The sequence below is a fragment of the Neofelis nebulosa genome, chromosome 14 (genome assembly GCF_028018385.1).
Source record: "Neofelis nebulosa isolate mNeoNeb1 chromosome 14, mNeoNeb1.pri, whole genome shotgun sequence".
Classification (NCBI taxonomy): domain Eukaryota; kingdom Metazoa; phylum Chordata; class Mammalia; order Carnivora; family Felidae; genus Neofelis; species Neofelis nebulosa.
This window is the reverse complement of record NC_080795.1, coordinates 29,996,159-30,017,731: the sequence shown is the minus strand read 5'-3', so window position 1 is coordinate 30,017,731 and position 21,573 is coordinate 29,996,159. Positions and strand designations below refer to the sequence as shown.

Here is a 21,573-nt window from a genome sequence, read left to right as displayed (position 1 = left end):
TTCAGTGGGCAATCACTCTTGATGAACAACAATGATAATATTAATAATACTCTATGCCTCCCTCCAAGAAACTGAAGACATCTCAGTTACATTAACTGATATCAATTCATCAACCCTGCAAGGAAGGGAGGAGAGACTATTATTTTAATGAAGAGTGTACTCTGGAACCATGATGTGTCCAAACAAAAAACAGCTGAGGTGGATCAAGCAAGGGTGTGCTTCTCCTCTCAGGTGGGGAAACCACCTTAGTCAGGTGTTTATTGGACATTTGTTGGGATATTCCTAAAGAGTTGACTCAGCATTCAAATTTCAAAGGGCTATTGAAAATTATCTCCATTCCAGAAATAATACTTATCAAGTGACTTGGGGGTGTAAGTCTCTTTCCTAGAAGCTATAATCATTGACTTAAATTCAGCTTTACATGTTGATTTTCCATTTCTTAATTTGGGGGTGAATAAAATGAGTCATGCTGGTGCCTACAATGTTTGGTTTTGCTGCTGCTCATTGGTTATTTCAGAAGTCACGTGATGAAGATGCCTTTTAAGTTAAGATACTGGCAGCACTGTATTCCCTGAGTTTCTTTGGCTTTTGGTTGTGAGTGCCTCTTCTCAACAAGCTTTCCATCATGATTGAGCCCTTCTTGGGAACCTGGAAGCTGATCTCCAGTGAAAACTTTGAGGAATACATGAAACAACTAGGTGAGAAATACCATTACAATTTAGAAACTGGCAACACATTTTGTTATATGGTCAGCTTTGCATTTCACAATAAATTTTCCTATAATTCTCTTTTTTGTGATCTTAGGAAACAGTCATGTAAGATTGACAAAGTTTATGTATCTACTTTTGATTTTAAAAAGTATATATATTTTGAGAGAGAAAGAATGAGCAGGACAGGGGCAGGGGTGGGGGGAAGAGGGAATCTCAAGCAAGCTCTGTGCTTCTCATGAACTATGAGGTCATGACCTGGGCCACAGGTGGATGCTTAACCAACTGAGCCACCCAGGTGCCCTGTTTTTTTAAATAACTAGTAATAATTGTCTCATTTTGGAATACTAAGCTCACATATACTTCCTTGTCATTATCTTTATATTTAAGTCCATTTATCCTTTTTGAAAATATTCATCCTATCCCCTGGATGGAGTTTCTCCCCAGCTTCATCATTTCATTTAATAGCATTTCTTAGCTTCAAATTTACAGATAATAATTTCTATAATTAAATTTATCAGCTAAATTTGTTTCAAGCTTTGCTTTAAGTTATAACTTCAAAAGAACAAAAGCAACAAATGAAATTTCTACTTGGTTAATGTTTTAGAGTCTTCATATATATGAGAGATACTTAAAAAACATTATTTTGAAGAATTTCAAATTTTTTATTGGAGAAACGGAACATTTTTACTCATTGAATGTCTCCCCATTGGCTATTTCTCAGAAGTCTATACCCTATCCATTCTTTAGCTCTATAGTCAAGTTCATAAACATCAATTATAATGGCTCAGGTCTATAGCAACTCAACTATTCTTCACTAATGCTAGAAGAACAGTAATTATTTAGTAATTAATTTTTAATAGTTAATTAAGAGAAGTCTTCCTTGCAATAATAAACTGCATATAAAGCCAAAAATTTTTTAACTTTATTTTCTTCTTTAAATTTGGTTGAGGTGATCAATGCATAATAAGTCAGTGTGTTCATAATGTAACATTTGTCCCTTTTTCATGTGTAGTATTAACTTTCTTAGGGAGATAGGAGAAACATACCTCTCTATTTCTTCATGGATTCATAGACCCACCTGTTTTGAGTTTAAATTTGGGGGCAACTAAGAAACTTTGGGCTTATGGCAAGAGTAGCCCTTGATTGACTGAGAGTGGACTGAGGCAGAGGACAAGAGGGAATAACAGCTGAGCACCTACTATGTGCCACTGCCATGCTAAGTGCTTTCACTTAATCTCCTAGTACAGCTAGGAGGCAAGCACTATAGTTGTCCACGTTTTGCTATTGAGAAAGCCGAAGGTTAGAGAAGGGAAACAAACAACATGCCGAGCTCACAAGTGGTCAAGCCCAGGTTATAACCACCTCGCTCTTCTCTCTTTTGTCATCCACAGCTAACACTGCTTCTCCACAGTCAGGTGTGTCTTGTCAGTTTCACAGTCTGAATGCAAAATCGAGTTTGCTATTGGTACAGGGAGAGAAGATTCAGCTCTTCTGCCCACCTATTACAAGGAATCAAGTTTGACCATGGACAATCCCCAACCTGAACAGGGCCAGGCTCTAAGCCAAACTGTCATTTGTCTACTTCTTCTTTTCTTGGCCAGATCTGAATGTAATCTGCAAATAAAAGAGGGGCTTGGGCTTCCTAAGTCATAATCTTTTCGAGGAGTTTAGATACTTTGAAAATTTTATTTCTTGTTTTGCATTTTTTTTTCTAAGCGTGCTAAAATTCTCAGTTAGAAAACCTGTGTTTAAATCTCAGCTCTGCTACTTACCAGACACCTCACCTAGAATAAGCCTCTCTCCCTCTCTAGGATGCTGTGTACTCATCTTTAAAATGCAGACAGTAATACCCCCCTCACAGCTGTTGAAACACTCCACAAGGTAACGCATGAGTTCTGATTCACTAAAAGGCACCATGCAGCTATACATTTTAGAGGAAGCATGAGTCCCCAAGATTTTCGATGAGGCACAATGGCCTCAAAAAGTGAATTTAGCTTTTCAAAATGTCAAGTGTAATTACTGACACACTTTCTCAGTGAGCTTGGTTGGCTCAACCTAGCTATTACAGTGAGCATTGGAGAAATTACAGCGCATTACCCAAAACCTGAACGGAGGAAGTATGTATTCTTTTTAAATTGCTTTCCAACATGGTTGTTAACACTTCTTCCTAAATGTCTTAGGAAGGCATATTGCTTTCTCCACTTTACAGGAATGAGCGCAGCAGCCCGGAACCTGGCGGGGTTAGCAAAGCCGATAATCAGTATTAGTGCCAATGGGGATGAAGTGAACATCAAAATAGAAAATTCCCTCAAGAACACTGAGATCTCCTTCAAACTTGGGGAAGAATTTGATGAAATCACAGCAGACAGTCGGAAAGTGAAGGTAAGAACTAAATAAGTCTTCCTGGTGTTCCACAATCCAGAAAAAACTAGGAAGCACTTGAGCATAATTCATTCATATCTAATTTGATTAATTACCAAGTCACTTTGGGCTTGTTTTGTTAATTACTATTGCATATCTCTAAATTCAACCCTTTTGCGAGTTATTCTGATGGTTAACAGGCCAAAAAATTTGACGTGTTTTTATTTTTTTCTGATCTCTTTGTATAAAAGAGCATATAGAAGAGAACAATTATTCACAAAGAGTTTAGGTATGGTTCGGGGAAGGAGAGCATTAACTGAATACTCACTTGATACCTCTCTAGTTTGATGATAATAAATTATGACAAGAATTGAGGGGAGAATTTGGGTGAAAAAAAGGTCAAAACAGAAATTAAAAAGTAGATGAAAAGTCTTCTGTAGGTGAAAATGTTGTGAATTGCTATTTCTAACTGATTCCTTTATGCATTTATAGAGCATCGTAACATTAAGCAATGGTTCAATGATTCATGTCCAAAAATGGCTTGGCAAGGAGACAACAATCAAGAGACAAATTGTAGATGGAAACATGGTAGTGGTGAGTTTTCTGTAAATTGAAATTTTCCGATACTCCTATTTGAGGCGTGCTTCTCAAGTTACTCAATTGTTTTACATCCTGATGTGAGAGTCTGGAGAAGGAGGGGTAGAGCAAATTTAACCTTCATGCACCAACTCTAATAGATCCCTCTTTGCTTTTAGGAATATACCATGAATAAAACTGTCAGCACTCGCATTTATGAAAAGGTATGAAGGAAATTTCTACATCAGTGGAAACTTGTTCACTAACAAGAAACTGGGACTTGAAGAAAATATGCCTCAGGGCCATTGATTTAAAAAAAATTGTTCAACAAAAATTTGCTCAATAAAACCATCAAATTAAGTGCAGTTTTGGAGCTGTGTGATAGTGAGGGTTGGGGACAAGCTGATTAATTGGTGAGGTAAGAAGCGGCTTGCTTATTATATGATTATAAGAGCACCAAAGTTCCCCTACCCTCTGTCTACCTGACTTCTATAGTCCTTAGGTTCCCTCCAGTGGACCCATTCCATTTAAGTTAAGGCATTCTGTCAAAGAGTGCTCTGTTGAAATTCCTGTGACCTCAAAGAGGGTATAATACACTGCAGATACAACCACTAGGAACTACTTTGGGCAGTACAGATGCTGGAAACCAACATGCTGACTTTCTGTTTTTGCAGAAAGCTGGCCCTGCTTATATAGATGGATAGAGCACAAAACACAGCCTGGACATTATACACTGTGGTTGAATTATTGTAGAAGAACATTTGAAACAATTATTGTCTCACTCGTCCATAAGCCCATTTAAAATAATTAGGCCAGTACACCTGTCACCACTGTTTACAACTTAGTCTTTGCAGAATGACCTTATATTAAATGCCAGTACTGAATTTCTAAGTTCCTGGTAAGAATATAATATCTAGAGCTACACAAAGTCCCTTAATAATTTCATTAACTACTGTTACTAGGAAGTACTCTCAGGGTTTAGAGAAAAGAGGAAGAAATATGTAAATACCATGTGGTACCTTAAATTCCAAACTGATAGCAGTCAGTCAACAATAAGTCATGAGAGTTAGGTTTAATATGGGCTAAAGTAAAATGTCCATGTAATTTGTTGTCTACAGTGGAAAGGGACTGTATCAATAATTACACTTGGACAACAGGCAAAAATGGGGACTGCCCTAGGCAAACTGCGGGGTATGGCTGCCTTTGTAGGGATGAAATTGAAAGGTAATCTATAAAACGAATAAGCATGGGAACCAAATCAAGGAAAGTAATTAGGCCAAGGAAAGGATCTAGGATTGTCATATTAAACCCTGAAGACAGGGGCGCCTGGGTGGCGCAGTCGGTTAAGCGTCCGACTTCAGCCAGGTCACGATCTCGCGGTCCGTGAGTTCGAGCCCCGCGTCAGGCTCTGGGCCGATGGCTCGGAGCCTGGAGCCTGTTTCCGATTCTGTGTCTCCCTCTCTCTCTGCCCCTCCCCCGTTCATGCTCTGTCTCTCTCTGTCCCAAAAATAAATAAAAAATGTTATAAAATTAAAAAAAATAAAAATAAAAATAAACCCTGAAGACGTCTAAGCACATAGCTGTGCACCTGAAGTGATGGGCTTGGTGGTGGCCACACAGCTGCTGGATGTGGGCGTTGACAGGCATTCCCACAGGACTTGGGCCTGTCCTACTTAAAGGACTCACGTGTGTACAAACTGTGACCACGCTTGCTCCCCAGAGGTCAAAGGGACTCTCAACCCCCAATGTGTCCTTGCACAAAGAGGGACATGGGCCAATCCTTCTTTAATCAGAACACAGTCTGATTGCAAGGGGCATGCAAATGACAGGCCACTTTAGCAACACCTCAGAGCACAACCATTAGGGTTTCCCACAACCGTTAGGAAGAAGATACTACTCTAAAAAGCACTATTCACTTACTCATTTAGATCTGTGGATTTACGGAGGCATAGTTAAGAAAAGAATACTTCAGGTCTCAATTTTCAAGACTCATTTCTCTCCTCTTTATGCCACAGCTCAAAGTACAAAGAACTTAAATGAAACAAAAGCCTCATGTTGTGTCTTTAGTAGGTAGAATAAAACATACTACTCCTGAGGAAATCATTGACTCAACAAATTCTCACTGTGACAACTGTTCAAAACCAAATTAGGTGCTGGAAAACAGCAACATGTTAGGCACAGAGCTCACAACTTTTGATGTTATAAATAGGTTGGCATCCTGAAACCCTACTGCTTTTACTTTTATTCTCAGTCAACGCACGTCAAAATTTCTGTAGAAAAAAAGTCACTGATGCTTATACTAAGAATCATTATTAGTCTTTCCTAAGGACTTTCACATGATCAGTCACTTGGTATATTTGACTTGCCTTCAAAAGTTATCATATATCTGTAAGTAAATGATAACGTATCTGTCAAGTTGTACAGGATTTATCATTATCTATCTGTAAGTAAATAACAGTGTGTCATATTTGTTAACTTGCGTTGGAAATAATGGAGCTTTTCATTACAGTGAGTTGAGCAATGAAAAGCCATTATCTGTTCACTTTCCAAAAGGGTTTGAAATGAAGGAAGTAATAGTAGTTTTTATAAGCCACAAAGGAAAATAACACTGACAAAATAATTTGTTTTGAACCTTCTTAGTGTTTTAATTTTCATAAATTTTTGCACAAAAATGCAATAAACATAAAAGTCCATGCTTTTCTTCACTGGCCTTAAAAATAACTATGCCAAAGATAGTAATCTGGATGGAAAAATTAGGATGAAATATCAGGAAATAACCTAATCCTGAAGTTACAGGTTAAGATTTCTAAATTGAACATTTAGGGAAAATGTAGTTTGCCTGTTTTTTAAAAAAAATTTTAACGTTTATTTATTTTTGACAGAGAGAGACAGAGTGTGAGTGGGGGATGGGCAGAGAGAGAGGGAGGGAGACTCAGAATCCAAAGCAGGCCCAGGCTCTGAGATGCCAGCATAGAGCCCAATGGGGGCCTCAAACCCATGAACTAGGAGATCATGACCCCAGCCAAAGTCAGACGCTTACCCAGCTGAGCCACCCAGGCACCCCTGGTTTGCCTATTTTAAAGTCTGATATCTAGATCCGGTGTAAGTTTTGGAGACGGACAAGGCTAGGAAGGAACCATCTAGACACCAGCCCCATGCTACAATCAGACTTGTCTGTTACCCCAGAGATGCACTGCAGTTAAGTGAAATGAATGGGGTTGGAGAAGCAGTGAGAGCCAATTGAATCCTGCTTCTGTCGTGGACACCTATGTGAGCAAGCGTGAGCTGTTTAACCATTTTGGTTTTCTCCTTTGCAAAATGGAGTCTATTTGCTTTATAGAGTTGTGTAGTTGGAAAATTAGGGTGAAATATCAGGAAACAACCTAATCCCAAACCTACAGTTTCTTAAGATTTCTAAATTGAACATTTAGGGAAAATACAGTGTGTGTATGCATGTATGTCTACCTGTGTGTGTGTGTGTGTGTGTGTGTGTGTGTGTGTATGTAAATAATACTTTCTCTCAAGGCCTTTATACCATCTCAATTATTGAAAACATTTGTAAGACATAATTAAGGAAATAAAGTAGGAAAAAAGGTGGGCTATCTGTGTAATACATGATTAGAAAATCACCTTAACTGTTATGAGTTTATATTTGTTCCTTATGAAATAAAGCTAGACATGCTAACGCTTCTCACTATCCTTTGCAAGTGAATTATTTTTCAGGGATTCCTTTCTCCCATCAGCTGTAAGGGAGCAGATGGGCTAAGTCCTAAAAAGTATTTCCTATGGCTCTTTATGCTAATGCCTGAAAAGTACAGCCTACTTTAATGCTGTGAACGTCACTTTCTCACTAAGAGGAAAAAATGCAAATTGAATAAAAAACTGTGGCCAGCTTAGTATATGCTGTAATGACTAACAAAAGAAGCTGAGATGCAGAAATTATCTTCTATTTCCTCCCCAGTGAATGAGTAACTTTAATTCTCAGGTGTTCTATTAGGAATAATGATTTGAAATCTTAGACTAGATTTTGCAAGAGGCCATGTACGTTACAGTCTAGTAAAAACAAAGCTTAATGCATTGTTTGGAGGAATCAGAAACTACTTCCCTCTCTTTATTGCCATTCAACAAAAGACAAGCTATTAACCACCTTTGAGCAGTGTAAATGTCACAGCAACTGTCACCATAGCAACCAAAAGATAGAATATCCACTGGTGACTAAGGAGCTTACAAGAAGTGATTTGCATTAAGACAGCAACTATAATCTCAATATTGTTAAATGTAGAGAAAAACACTTATCTGAAACATGTAATAGGAAGATATCAAGCCTGAAGTGCCATTGTCACCTTCTGTCAAATAGCTGTCTCCGGTGGGGGCACCAGATGCCTTCGTGGCTGAGTTCTAAAGATAAATGAGATCATCAGTCTCAAGGCATCTGGTGTCTAAACAATTTCACAAGGGATCTTCCTACATAATAATGGTTCATTGGCTCTTTAGTGATATCCTCACTACCCCCATCTGCAAATGATAAAAAATAATAATTGGGAAAAAGGAAAATAATAATTGGATATTCTAATATGTCTCTGACCGTTTGTTTAATGTCTGTCTTCCTAACTAGGATATAAGGCCCCTATGGGCAGGAACTGTTGCTGTTTCACTCACCACGTTTTCTCCAGTGCTACCTCAGTTCAATAAATTTGTGTCGAGTTATTGTCTACATGCATGCAGGTGAGAATAAATCCAATGAGTCTTGGAATCAACTTATGTGCACTTTCCTAGTGGTGTGCTATGATCTTGTCATCCTGGACACGGAAAAAAGCGCCACTAAAAGAGTGACCAGTGAGGGAATGAGTGCTGCCATTAAGTTTCACACTTAGACGTGCCCCACCGCCTTTGCTTTCTCCATGCTTCCAGTGTGTGTGAAAAAGGCAAGAAAAAAAAGGCAGGGGAGGGAGAGGAGAGAAGGAAGTTTAGCAGAACAATATTATTGATCATAAGCACCAATTTTAGATGCTTTCATGTTATTTATTATCTGATTTAATGCAAATAATAACCCCTATAAGTAGAAAATTTTGTATTTTCTTCATTCAGTCGGTCAAGAAATATTTATTGAGTGTCATGTACTTGGGATACTACACGAGTGCAATCACATGTTTTCCCCGCTTGTATGGAATCAAGACTTCAGTGGGTGATATACATATTAATCAAATAACATCCAAAATTAATAAAAATTGCCATTGCAGTAACTGTTAAATGATGTTATACAAGAAGAAGTTAAGAAAGATGATTGAATTGAAATCTAAAGGATGTCAACCCAAGGGTAGGAAAATATGATTGAGCTGAGATTTAAGGATTAAACACATGGGAGTGGTTAAACATTCCAGGAAAAGAGAAGAGTACATACGAACACCTGGTGAAAGCAAGTTGGAAATTAATACTTTCTTTCCTATTCTCTGGAAGATTTTGTGTAAGCTTGGTGCTATTTTTTTCGGAAATATTTGTAAGAATTCATTGGTGAAGCTCACAGGCCCAGAGTATCTTTGTGAGAGCAATTTTAACCATAGTGATAATAATGGATTTGGGAGTATTCACATTTTTTACTTCTTGTATTATTTTTGGTAAATTGTGTTTTCTAAGGAGTTTATAAATCTCTTAAAATTTTTGTAACGTTTATTTATTTTTGAGAAGAGAGAGACAGAGCATGAGCAGGGGAGGAGAGAGAAAGAGGGAGACACAGAATCTGAAACAGGCTCCAGGCTCTGAGGTGTCAGCACAGAGCCCGACGCGGGGCTTGAACTCACTGACCGCGAGATCATGACCTGAGCAGAAGTTGGACGCTTAACTGTCTGAGCCACTCAGGCGCCCCTGTCTCTTTTAAATCTTAAAGTTTATTGGCATGAAGTAGCTCCTATTATTTTCTTATGATCTTTTAAATTACTGTGTTATATAACCATAATTTTTAATACTTATAGGATATACTGATATATCCTTTTTTATTCCTGCAATTAATAACTTTTACCCTCTCTCATTTTAAGTCCATCTTGCTAAAAGTTTGCCAATTTTTATTAGTCTTAAAAATTTTTGGTCTTAGGTGAAAAAATGCTCAACATCACTCATCATCAGGGAAATACAAATCAAAACCACAATAAGACACCACCTCACCCCTGTGAGAATGGCTCACATTAGCAACTCAGGCAACAACAGATATTGGCGAGGATGCGGAGAAAGAGGATCTCTTTTGCATTGTTGGTAGGAATGCAAACTGGTGCAGCCACTCTGGAAAACCGTATGGAGATTCCTCAAAAAACTAAAAATAGAACTACCCTAGACCAAGCCATTGCACTACTAGGTATTTACCCAAGGGATACAGGTGTGCTGTTTCGAAGGGGCACATGCACCCCCATGTTTATAGCAACACTATCAACAATAGCCAAAGTATGGAAAGAGTTAATATGTCCATTGATGGACGAATGGCTAAAGAAGATGTGGTGTATACACACACACACACACACACACGCACACACACACACACAATGGAGTATTACTCGGCAATTAAAAAGAATGAAATCTTGCCATTTGCAACTACTTGGATGGAACTAGAGGGTATTATGTTAAGCGAAGTTAACCAGGCAGAGAAAGACAAATATCATATGACTTCACTCATATGAAGAATTTAAGAGACAAAATAGATGAACATAAAGGAAGGGAAGCAAAAATAATATAAAAACAGGGAGGGGGACAAAACATGAGAGACTCTTAAATGCAGAGAACAAACTGAGGGTTGCTGGAGGGGTTGTGGGGGGGGATGGGCTAAATGGGTAAGGGGCATAAGGGAGGGCACTTGTTGGGGTAAGTGCTGGGCGTTGTACATAGGGGATGAATCACTGGAATCTACTCCTGATACCACCATAGTACTATGCTATAGTACTATAGTATATGCTAACTAACTTGCTTGTAAATTAAAAAATAAATTTAAAAAATTTAAAAAGAGAAAAACAAATAAATAATTATCAAACAAATAAGTGGAAAAGTGCTTCCAAAAAAATTTGGTCTTGATGATATTTTCTATAACATGTTTGTTTTTCTTTTTATCCGCTTTGTCAATCATCTATCTCTATTGACTCTTGTTTGTTTTGCTTTTTGAGCATATTTTCCTGTCTCTCTGTTCTATTTATTTTTGACTGACAACGTATGTGAAAAAATTGTAGAAATAATTTAGACTTATGGTGACATTATCTTCTTTTGCTTCTGGCCGGTAGCGAGGTTCACTGGCTGTCCCGATCATACTAAACTAATTTTGAGAATGGAATTGATGCTAGCACAAGCCTGTTTAATTCACCTTCTCCCCTATGCTGCAACCTTTCAATGTCCCAAACCAAAGCATGATGATGAACCAGGACTCTCCCTCATTGTTCCCCTAACTCTGTAACACAGTTATAAAAATTCTTCAGACTTGTGCCTCTCACTTGCCTTTTGCAGAATTCAGAGATCATAGAAAGGCAGCAGCCCCAAATATTGGGACTGTTCCTCTGGGGTTTCCTTTTTCACCCAAATCCTAGACCCTTAATTTTTCTCTGCCTTTGTGTAGTTTTGATGCCTTGAAGAATTTTTTAAAAAATCATCCTTCTTTTCTAAGATGTTATAGTTGTAAAGTTAATTTCCTCACCTATTATGAGGATGTGAAAATTCTAAGGTCCTTTTTTGTTTTCTCAGTTATTAAAAACATGAACATTTAAAAAATGGCCATTATTTATGGTGACCCATTGTTTGACATATTTTTCTTGCCACCAGTTATGATCCCAGTATTGCTATTTTGCAAATAACTTCAGACTATATACTAATTTTAATATAGAAAGTAAGTTCCACAAGGGCATGGAATTTTATTCAATGATGTTTAACCTTGAACAGTGCCTAACACTTAGTAGGCTCTCAATATTTTTTGCAATTAAATGAATGAAAGGAATGGAGTCAGATTTTTGGCACTCAAATGGGTGATCATGAATGCTTTGTTCATTTACCATAGGATGATTGGTTATCACTTTCCCAAATATATAATGGGATACAGCTTGAAGACAATATGTGAGAGATATTTACCTAACATATTATCTAGAGCAGACTTTCTTTATCTATTTTGTTTGGACCTCTGGACATTCTCTTCAGTGTATGATTCAAGTAGCTCCCCCTTTCTTGAGAATTTACATAGGCAATAAATCTATGAAAGGTGAATCCATGCTGTAAACAGACTACATTTAGTTCAAGTATAAAAATGTGTATCTAGTTATAATGTGGCTCTGGTGTTTATTATCGACTCTTTGTCACTAGGATATTGATAGCTTTCTTAGGTAAGAGTGACTTAATATCTTAATCCTGGTTTAGTTTGGATCTTCTCTAATTGCTTTGATCTGTGCCTTTGGTTCACATATGAGTCTCAGAATTTTATTTTGGTATGAATATATCTGGTTAATTCTAGCAGTCAGTATATTGCTGATAAGCTAAAATAGAAAATTCTTTTGTTTAAAATTGTTTCAAAGTTACAAGCCTCGCTAATATATAGCTCAATGTTTATATTTTCAATCCACAGCTATTCCTATAAGCAACACAGGAACTGCTGAAAATTCATATAGCTCTCCTATATCAGTCACTCTGAATACAAAGGCTCAGCTCAAGTGGGATGGTTTGAGAATCTCACAGATTTAGGGAGAACACCTAAATGTTGAATGTTTAGCTTCACTTCTCAATTAAGTAGGGTAACGAAAATTTTTTTGAAGGCACAAGCGATACCATCATTCATTTTTATTAAGTGTTTTGGTTAAGAAAATAACACATTTGCTAATCAAAAGCCCTTTTTTTCATAGCTGTTTCTTCTATTCCAGTACAATATCTTTCCTCCAGTTATATTCTCTTGGGTCTAGGATTGGGTTAGCTGATTAGCTCAGGAATTTTTCTAGTCACTATTTCATTTCCACTTTGAGTTATCCACGCACGAGTAACGTAAGGTGAGGCTTGGAATCACTGTATAAGATTCCATATTTTTGACCCAACCTGGACTCTAACCACATAGGTGCAATGGTTATGGCACAGCTATAACATTTGTAACCTAAACCCTAGAGGCCAGCAATTCTACCTGTTATGAGCAAACTGATCATGGGATATTTCCCCATGATGAATTTCCCACTGTTGTGAATAGTGCCAACCTGTGTACAAATATATAAAACCTAGTAATATCCGTTGTCTTACAATCAGGATTAATGCCAATCTAGAAAACCACTAGGAAAAGGCATGACAGCAAAAAGGTATTCCCAAGAGCAACGTTTATATTTGAAGTGGTTTTATATCTGCTCCCCCGGGTCAAAGACTGAGGCTCTGATGTACCATAGTAGTCTGGATGACTCATCTCTTGACTTTGTCCTCTACTGGTTTGGGGGGTGAGAATGAATGTCTCTATCTAGTCATGGGGATGTCAGTATGATCTGACCTTTGGCCAAGGCCTCGGTGCATATGTGGTATAAAGGGAGCAGTGTCAGATAACGGTCCAGAGTCCAGGCTGGGGAACAATGCAAGTTCAAACCTCCAAGTTACCTAACCTCCCCAAGCTTCAGTTTTCTCACTGGTAAAATAGATGTAATAATAGTACCCAATTCTGGGAGGTGTTGAGGGAATTCAGTGAAATAATCCCTGACAAGCAGTTAGCACAGTGGCCCGTAACAAACTCTCAATATACATTAGTATTATTTATATAGAAAGTCCTTCTCTTTATAAAACTCAAGATTTATTTTAAAGTCTTTACATTCAAAGTTGTTATATTAACTAAGAACCTGCTTAATTTAGACTGAAAGGTTTTTTTAGATGAAAATCTTTGCTGCGGTCTAAGAGCGTGTTCTGGTGCTACTTCTTGTCCATCCATGAATACAATTTCTGTGCTCTGTTGTAATAGACTGACCGTATTGTCTGCCCACTCAGCCCGCCTGGGATATGTGAACTATGCCAAGCCTCCCTTACCTATGAATACTTCCTCACACTGGTCCCCTGCATTTCTCTCCCACTACATATTTGAGGCGGATATCACAATACTCATGGACATTTTCCTCCCTTTCTTCTCTTTCAATAAGAATTCTTAATTTTGCAGACTCAGGATTGAGAGTGACCAAGATGCCTAAACACACACACACACACACACACACACACACACACACACTCATTCATGCTCATATAATTCAATTTGGTATAAGATTCAATTCATGGAGTCTTTTCCAAAGCATTAAGGACTAAGCACTTCTTAAAAATGTAAGATTGACCAAAAAAATTTTTTGAAGGTTCAAATAGTACTCTCATTGATCTTTATAAAATTTTTTGGAGACTAAAGGAAACATTATGTGGGGCTTTCTTTTGTCCTAATGGACGATTCATTGCCGAGTCCTGACACTGCTTTTCCCCATTGGGTCTCTGTGAGAGTCACATGCTTTGGACATCTTTGAAAAGAATCTTCGGAGGCTTCAGCATCTTATTTGAATCTCCTGAATCTCATCTAGAACTGTGTTGAATTCTCATCCATCGCAATGAGCAACAGATTCCTGGGCACCTGGAAACTCGTCTCCAGTGAGAACTTTGATGATTACATGAAAGCTCTGGGTAAGAAATGTTTTTGTTTTTCTGGTTGAGAAGATCATTTTTGAGAAAGCTGCATGACTATTTCCTTTTAATTCCTTTTCCAGGACTCTGGGAAAGTACAATCCTTTTCTGGAATTAGTATTCTATTGTGGAATTCAAATAATTTATTTGCATTTTGCTTGTGGATATTTTAATAGATTTTAACCTAAATAAGAGCTGCTTAAATATATGGAACTTCCACTGATTTCAAGAGTAGTTTCTTATCAGTAGGGCTTTGCTTTCAGACCTAGAGGAAAGAAATCTTAGAGGCTTAGTCAACCCATCCTCTGGCTTTTCTGAAGGTTAGTTTTATAATAACTGAAGTCCTCATAAAATAGGCAGTTGGATATACTAAAGTGAATAGAAAACCTCAATCTAAAATTTTAGTGTTTAGCTAGACCAGAAATTTACACTAATTTCAGACTTGCCTGGAATTGGAGCAGTGGATGAAGATGGAAAATCCAGTCATTTGTTGTATCAGCTTTATTTTATACTAATTCTAGGGAATGTTTGGGGCACCTGCATGGCTCAGTCAGTTAAGCTTCCGACTTTGGCGTAGGTCATGATCTTGCAGTTTGTGAGTTTGAGCCCCACATTGGGCTCTCTGCTATCAGCCCAGACCCCACTTTGGATTCTCTCTCTCTCTCTCTCTCTCTGTCTCTGCCCCTCCCCTACTCTCTCTCTTTCTCCCTCTCTCTCTCTCTCTCTCTCTCTCTCTCTCTCAGAAATAAATAATAAACTTAAAAAAAAAAAAGAGAATGTTCCATATGAGCACAATAAGTTTGAAGAGTCTTTGGAAATTTCCAGAGCTGTGTAAATATAATAGAAACTGATGTCAAATGACCCAGGTTGCCATGTTTGTCAAAGTGTCTGTAGCTTTACTTAACTGTTCAGAAAGCTTATGAGAAAGATTCTATTTTTAGGTAAAATGAGCAAAATCATGTTATGTTGCCTAGAAAACTATGAGAACCCATCGGGATAGATCCATACTATGAGGTTGGTTAGATTTATGGATGTGACTTAATATCTGAGGAAGAAGCAAAATACAAGAGTCTCAATGAAGGACTCCCTAAGTATGTCATTTTCAAATTTAGAATGCATAAGATCACCTAGGGGTTTGGTAAAGTATAGATTCTCAGACTCTACTGCAGAGATCATATATATATATATATATATATATATATATATATATATGTATATATATATATAATGTATAGACATAGACACCTATTATGAAACATAACAATTCATATATACACATATAAGCAAAACTAGTTTTTCCTTCATGTATTCTCTCATTTGACATTTCTTTTCCATGTATTTCTATAGCCTTAGTAGTAATAGTAATAAAACAGGAATCTAGTTTTGTTTTCTTTTTCAGATACAGAAAATTTAAAAAAAATCAGTTACCTATGATCATTTGCAATGGTACAGATCTCGAAGAAAAATGGAAAGTTTTTTCTTACCAGCTAAACTTAAGGGCCAGAAAAAAAAATTTCAGAAATGAGATTCTATTAAGGATGTGGGGCTTTTCTATATCCACAATATTACTGAGGGGAAAAATCATAGAACAGTGTATATCTGTCACAGTTTCACTTAAAATATACCTATACTATTTATAAGTAAAACCAAAATGTCCAGAATGATCCACAGAAAGTATTAGTGATTTTCAAAGTCTGTGGGATTGGATGTGGTAAAAGTGGATAAATTGCACTATTTAGGCTGAACGCTTTTACTTAAAATCTGGAGACGTTACTTTTGTAATACTAAAACCTCAGATATTTAAGTCTATGGACATGTATTTCCACGAGGTGGTTAAACGTGGGAGGAGGTCCTTGGTAGTGAGTGACAGTACCTGCCATCTCCACACCTGAGACACAACTGAGCATAAAAGGTGGCCATTCAGGGGTCCATGGGTTACTCTGTCAGTTAAGCATCCAAATCTTGATTTTTGCTCAGTCATGATCTCACAATTTATGAGTTAGAGCCCACACTGGGGCTTTGCATTGACAGTGAGGAGTCTGCTTGTGATTCTCTCTTTCACTCTCTCTCTACCCCTCCCCACTCATGCGCATGCTCTCTCTCTCTCCCTCAAAATAAAAAAATAAACTTAAAAATAAAAGAAGGTGGCCATTCATAGTCTCTCTAGGTATATCTCTTGGTCAACATAATTCTAACACTATCTTGATTTTCAGGTGTGGGGTTAGCCACCAGAAAACTGGGAAACTTGGCCAAACCCCGAGTGATCATCAGCAAGAAAGGGGATATTATAACTATAAGAACTGAAAGTACGTTTAAAAATACAGAGATCTCCTTTAAGTTAGGCCAAGAGTTTGAAGAAACCACAGCTGACAACAGGAAAACAAAGGTAAATTTTAATGTTTCTCTTCAAAGTTGGATCAGTCTGTGGCTCAAGAGGATTACTCCTATTAGTGTTCAAAAGGGTAGACCTACTTCATTCCACTGAAAATGAATGTGACTTGGGGGCACCTGGCTGGCTCAGTCACAAGGCTCTTGATTGTGAGTTTGAGCCCCACGTTGGGAGTGGAGCCTACTTAAAAAAAAATAAAATAAGGTAAAAATAGAAAAATGAATGTACCTCATGAGACATCTATTATGAAAACAATTCAATACTGAATGAACGGCTCCTTTAATCAACCAAAGTCCAAGCAACTTGATTATGGGAACTTGTCTTTGCAGAGCACTGTAACCTTGTCAAGAGGCTCATTGAATCAAGTGCAGAAATGGGATGACAAAGAGACAACAATAAAAAGAAAGTTGGTGGATGGGAAAATGGTAGTGGTAAGAATATTTTCACTTCTAAATACAAAAATAATGCTATTTAAATAGAGAAACTGGTTATATATTTTTTTCGAAATATTCTTTTTTTTTCCCTTTGCAATACAAATAGATAAGAATGTCTAAGAATAAAGTCAGAGTTAATGATTAGGTGATATTTTAACCATGAAGACTCAGCGATGAGTACTTCAAGTATAGGTCCAAGGTTTTAGAAATAACAAAGCCCATTCATTATTTTAGAAATAACACCTAAAATAATAGTAACGTCAAAAAAGTATGCATAAATATCACCAGTTTGGATTCACAAAGAGAAAAACAAATCTAAGTTTTAAAAGCAAAGTATTCCTGAACAGCTGAATTATAAAATATTTGTAGCTAAGTGTGTTGCTTTCAAGAATCCAAAGAACTTGAACTAAACCAGGTCAATAATTTAAGCTTAGCTCATAGGAAACCCTCTAGTCAGCAGATAAGAATGATGACCAAGGTTGCATGGGATGGCCTTTAATGATTTAAGTTTTTGCTTCTGTGCTTACGAATACATACAGTGAACATAAATTCATGTAATTTTAAATGTTTTTTTCCCTGTAATTTAGAGATTCTTATCCCTACCTACAATATAGATTTAGATGGGGAGCGAATACCAATATATGGCCCCAACACAGATCAATTAAATGCAAATCTCTGGGAGGGGAAGAAGGAGCCATCAGTATTTTTAAATGTTCCTCAAATGATGCAGCTAGGCATACAGTTTTGAAATCTACTTTTAGTAGAGTCAAATGCATGCAAATTATGCATAAAAACCTGCCACTTTAAGAAAATTCTTCTATAGTAACATAGATTGACTTCAAAACTGTTTCTCCTATTTCAATTATTATAATTCTGAATTGCTGGAGACTGACACATTGATGTTCTATTTCTTTCTAAGTTTAATATTCTGAGCTTGTTTTTATTTTCTGTTGCTATTTGCAAATATGCCGTTTTCTAGTTTGAGTTTTAGATACTCAATGAATCTCTCTCTTTTCTTAAGGAATGTAAAATGAAGGGCGTGGTCTGCACCAGAATTTATGAGAAGGTCTGAGAAAATCATTTCCTCATTGAAGTGGCATTTGATCATTTGATGTTGGAGATCAACGGTTTTTGTTGGCAAGGCCCGACTACACTGCAATTTGTTTGTTTTTGCTTTTGTCTTAATAGATCAGAGAGGTAAAGGTCTAAACTGAGGATTAATCTAAAATTCAGTGTTGTTGAAACATTTTCGATTTGCATGCATTTCCTTACTGTATTAAAGTATGTATACTGGCCACACCTAAATACTTGATAACGTCATTTAGTGATCTGTGAAATTCTAACTTATGTTGTACTTTGTGCATCGAAGTGCAAGTAAAGCAAGTAACTGGATAGTAAAAGGAAGTAAATGTATTGATCGGGGTAGCAGGAGCATAATGGGAAGAGGATCAGAAGTGAGACAAACTACAAGGAAAGGATTTAAGTCAGAGTTCTATCCCAGTGAAAAGGGCAGCCTCTACTCAAGCCAATTGTTTGAAAATTGAGGGGTAATTTATGGACAATGAAATGCACAGATATTAAGGGTAGAATTCAAGCCGTTGTGACAAACGCACGCACCCATATAACTCACATCCTGATCAAGATAGTGGTGCCTTTCCTTAATCCCAGAAGGTTTGCTCATGCCTCTTCCCAATCACTGTCCTGCCCTGTCCCATTTCCACCAAAAGCAAGTAGCGATTTGGTTTCTATCATTTGGTTTTGACATTATACTTTTCTTTCATGTTTGGGTTTTTATACAAAGAATATTATTTTTAATCCAAAAAAGTATACATTTTTTAAATGAAAAGGTAACCAGGAAAATTCTTAAAATCTTTTTTTCTTATTTTTTTTCTAATGTTTATTTATTTTTGAGAGAGAGAGAGAGTGTGTGAGCAGGGGAAGGGCAGAGAGACAGAATCCGAAGCAGGCTCCAGGCTCTGAGCTGTCAGCACAGAGCCCAACACAAGGAGACTTGAACCCTCGAACGGAGAGATCATGAGCTGAGCCAATGTCTGATGCTTAACTGACTGTGCCACCCAGGTGCTCCTTAAAAATCTTAAAAAGAGGATAACAACTGCTTCCATTCTACTCAGTATGAGCTATCACTTTGTGCATGTGGACATAATAGTACTCATCTGTAACCACAGTGCTCATACTTTTTTTGCATTCTGCTTTTTGTAACTTTCACAAGGATTCTTCCACATTTCAACTAATGATATGCCATAATTTATTATGGTTCTATAATACAACTGTTCTATTTTTATGTTATGCCCAGTTTGGAGTTATTACAGATTATTTTGCAAAAAATGCCTTCATGTATATATCTGACTGTGCCGACTACTTTTTCTAGGAGAGGGATCACTAAATCAAAGAATATAGAAAACCTGATGGGTTCTTAGTAAATATTTCTGCATTGCTTTCCTGAGCATTGTCACTGATTAGCGACGATGTAACCAGCAGTACACACATATAGGACAATGTATGAACACACATCCTAGGCTAATAATAACAGCTACCAAATGTTATATGTGTACTGTGTGCCAAGTTCATTTACTCTCTATCAGATGATTTACATGTCATGTTGCCATATTTAATATAACTTCACACAACAACCCTAGCAGGTAGATACTATTATTATTCCCACTTTATGAAAGAGGAAACAAGTGTAGAGTAACTTGTGCAAAAGCACAAAGTGATAGAGACAGGATTTGCCTCTGTCTGAAGAGAGGCCAGTTGCTAAACCTTTATTTTGCCTCCTTGGCAACACCTCTCTATTAGAAACATGTCTGTTTCTTGTAGTATCTCTAAAGGTGTGCCATTAGAGATTATTTTTGCCTGTTCTTGGATTTCATATAAATGGAATCATACATTATGTGTTCTTTCTGTTTGCCTTTGAAAACTCAGCATAATGCTTTTGAAATCCATCCATATTGTTGCATGCATTAGTAGTTTGCTCTTTTTATTGCTAAGTAGTATTCTATTGCATGAACATATCACAGGTTGCTTATCCATTCTTCTCTAAAGATAACTAGCCTATATCCAGTTTTACGCCATGATGAATAAAGCTACTATAAACATTCTGGTACAAGGCTGTTGGTGGACCTCTGAGTTCCTTCCTTGTATAAATAGCTGGGCATAGAATTACTGGGTCCATTTGATTTTTCACAGGCAGGAAGTGTGACTGCTGTGCCCAAGTAATAATGAAACTATTTCAGATGTATTGTATGACTGAGCAAATGAGAAGTGTGTTGATGTTGTTAGGGGCCAGGATTTCACTGTGGAAGAGGAACATAATGGATGAGGGGGGCAGGCAAGAGAGAATCATGTGAGAATGGATTGGAACAGATGTAAATTTATGGTTTCTAAGGCATGCGTATATTTGTGCATATGTGTATTAATTGTACATGCATACCTGCATGCATTTATGTGTGCGTATATACACATATTTATGTGTATGTGTATATACACCCATATATTTCCTAGCTCAATCTGCCCAAAGAGCTTAGAAGCAATGACGCCTCAGTAGAATGAGCCCACTTAGTGCCCAGACCTTGGTGACCAATATCATTTCCTCTAAAAGGAATGAGGATTCCTTGGAGAAACAACTAATTCTAATGGGATGTCAGGGTAGGTACAAGATGAGCCTGAAATATTTTGTTATACCAGAAAGTAAGGAAGTGTTTAAAAAAAATAATAGAGGCAAGCCACCAAAACATGGAAGCCAGCTTGGAGGTGCTCCCCTTGGTAAAAACTGGGACAATTTGAAAAATAATTGAGAAAAAGAATAACTTATAAATCATTGAAGTAAAAATAAGGATCTATGAATCCATAATGATAATAGGGAGAAAGAGAAGAGTGTCCCTTACATCGGAATGCCATTGGCTGACTGGTAAATATGGAAGGAGTGTTAGAAATGGAAGTCATCATTATTCAACCATCACTGTAAATATTGGCTCAGGCAAGAATTGCCAATGAATGCTAAATCCAGAGGGAGATTTTGATTAGGAGAAGGATATTCATTTGGTAAGAAACTATCTTAAGAAAGTATCTCTTCACAGACTGATGATTAGTTATGAGAGGAAAAAAGTTTAACTTTGCAGTGGAAAAATTGGATAACCCCTTGACTGGGTAATCACCCCTAACATTACCAATGAGGGGCAGAAGAACATGTGCCTTCAAATTTGATACCCTGAGAAGGAACATCATTTAGGTAGTATTTCAGCCTGGAATCCTTATCTGGATCTAATCACTGGGAAAGATCAGACAAATTCCAAATGAGGAACATTCTCAAAAAAAGAGGAGGGTGGTGTTGGTTGAATTCTTCAAAAACATCATTGTCATAGAAGACAAAGAAAGGCTCTGTGGAATGTTCTAGATTAAGTTACATTCAGAATATGACTGAATACAGTAAGTGATTCTAGACTAGATCCTGTACTAG

The 21,573-nt window shown here is 37.2% G+C and overlaps 2 protein-coding genes and 1 long non-coding RNA gene across 3 annotated transcripts in view; 2 read left to right on the top strand and 1 right to left on the bottom strand.

The window, feature by feature from the left end:
- The window catches only part of LOC131495139 (uncharacterized), a 318,187-nt gene that overhangs the window by 168,622 nt on the left and 127,992 nt on the right, over positions 1-21,573 (bottom strand). The window lies entirely within an intron of this gene.
- On the top strand, positions 565-4,007 carry LOC131495135 (fatty acid-binding protein 9-like). Its single transcript, XM_058699949.1, has 4 exons — positions 565-698; positions 2,920-3,092; positions 3,564-3,665; positions 3,827-4,007. The coding sequence occupies exons 1-4, from the start codon at positions 626-628 to the stop codon at positions 3,875-3,877; spliced, it is 399 nt and encodes a 132-aa protein (XP_058555932.1). The 5' UTR covers positions 565-625; the 3' UTR covers positions 3,878-4,007.
- Positions 8,352-20,223, top strand: LOC131495131 (myelin P2 protein). Its single transcript, XM_058699940.1, has 5 exons — positions 8,352-8,372; positions 14,174-14,273; positions 16,487-16,659; positions 16,992-17,093; positions 18,118-20,223. Exons 1-5 carry the CDS (start codon positions 8,367-8,369, stop codon positions 18,166-18,168), a joined length of 432 nt encoding a protein of 143 aa, XP_058555923.1. The 5' UTR covers positions 8,352-8,366; the 3' UTR covers positions 18,169-20,223.